Consider the following 3,781-nt stretch of genomic DNA (forward strand, 5'->3'; position numbering starts at 1 on the left):
CTCGTTGCCTCCTGAAATGTTTTATATGCTGGTTCTAACTATGTAAACCATGTTTATTATTATTATGATTAGTATGTCAAAATATAGTAGTAGTAGCAAATATTCACATAGAAGCTTGAACCAAAGCATTTTGGGGAATTCTATAAAATATTGTTTCAGTTTTATTTTACACTTATTTTTTGAACGTATTAAACAATGAGAATCTTTATACTAAGTCTTTAAGTTTATGCTAAGCTACGTAGCTGGTGGTGGTAGCTCATATCTTCTGCACAAACATGAGACTGCTATCAATTCTCAGCAAGAAAGCTAGTTAGTGTATTTCCCAAAATATTATGTTAAGGGGCAGAATACTTCCAAATAAAAGCCACAGTCAGAAAGTAAAGTTACTGCGGTCCACAGGTTAACACAAGTCAATTTTGTATGTGAATTAACTTTAATAGACAACTTTCCAAATATCAGGCACAAGTATTTTCCAAGCAGAACTAAATCAACTACTTTATCCTGTATTCCAGTTATTATTTGTATTGCTTAAAATGGCCACTGTGGTGTTTGTCGCATGCCGCATTGTTTTGTAAAAAATAACTTTCCTACCACAGACCAAATGTTGCACTAAAACTCCACCTAACTCACATTTCAGGTTGACTAACAAACTAACAAATATTTAAAATTTTTGATATCTTGACCCAGGTCTTCCCCCAAGCTATGTTTTAACAATGCAATGCTTGGTCTTAGTTTTTGACTTTTTCAAAGGGAGCGCAAATCATGATAAAACCTCAAATCTTCTACTTTTCACAGTACCATTTCCATTCAGTCTCAGCTGAAAAATTACCCTTCACCACACACACACACACACTTAGACACAGTAATAATTAACTCAGAGTTCTGGCTGGGCTCCAGTGTGTCCCTAAATGGCCCCATTCATGTAAATCATTCCTGCCTACAGGCCAGTCTGGGCACACACTGATAAGCAGCGCTACGCTGTGCCCCTGCACTCACCTACTGTGCATCCTTTCAATAGTAAAGATTCCCATACATAAACATTGGCAATACATATTTACTATAGATAATATTGATTCTTAATGAGAAGAATAAAAACATTTATTAGTGTGGTTTCAGCTTGTACAAAACAAGCAACTCATTAAACTTCTGTATAGATCGGATTTCATATGACTGATGCACTTTGCTTATTTTGAGAATATATAACCTTAACGTCTTACACATTATGTCAACTTTTAATATGGTTAACTAACTATAATTGATTAGCAAGAATAAGACACACAAGAGCCCATTCACTCTACAGCAGGAAAACTCTGTTGACACACAGTTAAAGAATACTTGAATAGACCTTTTTCTCACAGTACAGGGTTTTGTGCATTGTATCAGACTGGAATATCCAAAAGCAGACGCACACGCGCGCACACACGCACACACAGATGAGCGTGGATGTACACACTGACCTGACGGCAGAGTCAAGAGAGGAACCAGCAGACTCTGAGGTGACTGTGGGAACAAGGCCTTCAAAGATACACTCGTCTGAAACGACACAAATCACAAATTTCACAAATGTAAATCATTCTTACCTTGAACCTAATACATACACACTGTGCACCAAAACCCTGAAAAATGACATTTTGAATGGACGCTGTGTAACAGTTATACAGTAGGTGCTAATGTGTAATGTAGCATGTAATAGGTAGCGTTTAGAGCAGTATGACTACAGCCATTAAAACTGGGTCCACTGTAAGCATACTAGCACTGCCATCTACTGGTTAATAGAGGTGAAAGCTAGTTAAGCTGTATTCACAAAACTGTGCAGCAGGTAATACATCACATCTTCACCATAACACATGTGTTTTCTAGCCTTTCGACTGTAATGGCTGCAATGTAAGTGAAAATTCACAACAGTCACACAGGCTAGGCAACAACAGACTGAAGTTTATCTGGGAGAATCAGTGGAGGCTAAGAGTTTTGGCAAAAGTTGAAAAGTACATAGTGACACATCAGTGTAACAGTTCACAGTGGTTTTCACACATTGCAGGTGTTTTATTCGTACAAAGCTATTACCTGCAAATTGATGATTTAAGAGCGATTTGCATCTATTGTAGACAAGGCAGAGGTGTGTACCGCAGTGCGAGTAGTGTGTAAGCAGCGAGGTCCCAGCTGGAGATAAAGTGATAATGATGTGGAGGATTCATCAAATGTTAACTGAATTTGCCTGCAGAGGGGAGGTAATTGTTCATCGCCCTGTGCGTGCATCTAAACCGGTGTCATGACAGCAATCATCATTTTATTTCCAGCAAAGATGGTGTATAAGCATAAGCGGACGACTGTTGTAGATTTAAGAATATGTTGCTGAAGGTGAAGTTCTCGTCTTTTGTGGCACTAAAGGAGGAAAATGTTTAAATTCATCCACCAAAGTTATCAGTAGTACCATTAAAACTGCAGCATCCTGATACAAACAGCTGTCTTAGCTGTTTATAACCTCACTGGTTATATTATATATCTTCAATATTGGGATTTCATCACTTTAAAAGACCTATCAATGCAAGCAAAAAATGTGGAGAGTGGTGACAAGAAAACATGGATTTTTGTCTCTTCCCACAATAATCAATAAATGAGACTTTTAAAGTTCTAATATGAATTATTTTTAACCTAATATTTAAAAAAATAGAGCTGTAAAGAACAGTTGATTAACTGATTAGTCAATGGACATAACATGTATCTGCAACAATTCTGATAATTGACTATTTACCTGTCATTTTTCAAACACAATACAGAAATTCACTTTGCCCAGCCAACTTTTCCTTATATAACTTAATAGTAAATATCTTTCGTTTTTTGGACTGTTGGTCAGACAAAACAAGCTATTTGAATATGTAACTTGATCTTTGTCAAGAGATTAATCAAAACAAGAAAAAATAATGACAAGATTAACTGATAATGAAAATAATCGTTACAGGCCTAAAAGACACAAACATTTACGTCAGACTTTCAGACCTTCTTACCTGATGCTGCAGCAGTGCCAGTTCCCCGAGGAAACAGCTGGTAAAGCTTTGGATAAGATACTTAACAGATTCGGCCCCGTCAGCTTGCTTAAGGATGGACCTGTTGGACACACACAGACGCATGATTACGACGTACTGCATCGCAACAGAATTTGCAAATAAACTGACAGAAACACACACTTACATCATCCAAAAACACAACACTCACACATCAACCTCAAAACGGCAAACCAGCTCTCACCTGAAGATGTCGTTTACAACCAAGAATATGGAGCAGTGCTGAGCACAGGCTTTAGGCTGAAACACACAGAAACACATTTTATAAAGTCTGTAAAATCATGCTGCTTCAAGGATAATAAAAAACCACCTCCATTATATAATAACCAATTCAACAATACACAAACGTTTACCCCCAAATACTGACCACTGGGTGTCACCATTGCATCATCTACAAACCTCCCTGCCGTGAAGCTTCAGTTCCTCCCTGTTCTCACTCTCTGCCCACTAACCACTCAGTTTACCACTCTGTCAGTCCTTCCTTCACACACCCATTTACTCTCTCATCTCTGCCTAATGCACACTCATCATGTGTTTTAGATTTAACACATTCTAAAACGCCCCAGCGCAAACATTTAACAGCTGTACTGTTCATGTCTGCCTCTCTCACCATCTTTATATATCTTCTAGTCCCTAATTAACACACAAGCACGCACGCACGCACACGCGGCACACACACACACAAACAGCTATTAGGGAAGCACATAATCACCTTACAG

The 3,781-nt window shown here is 38.0% G+C and overlaps 1 protein-coding gene across 1 annotated transcript in view; it reads right to left on the reverse strand.

Annotated features, from left to right (window-relative positions):
* The window catches only part of fancc (FA complementation group C), a gene marked incomplete at its 5' end in the record, with an annotated part of 25,354 nt that overhangs the window by 5,774 nt on the left and 15,799 nt on the right, over nucleotides 1-3,781 (reverse strand). The window contains 3 exon segments of the mRNA XM_035658702.1: nucleotides 1,458-1,533; nucleotides 3,006-3,105; nucleotides 3,247-3,302. Of these exon segments, the coding sequence (XP_035514595.1) occupies nucleotides 1,458-1,533; nucleotides 3,006-3,105; nucleotides 3,247-3,302 (232 nt within the window).

Source organism: Morone saxatilis, unplaced genomic scaffold, assembly GCF_004916995.1.
Source record: "Morone saxatilis isolate NCDOM2014 unplaced genomic scaffold, NCSU_SB_2.0 Contig16, whole genome shotgun sequence".
NCBI classification, from domain to species: Eukaryota; Metazoa; Chordata; class Actinopteri; family Moronidae; genus Morone; species Morone saxatilis.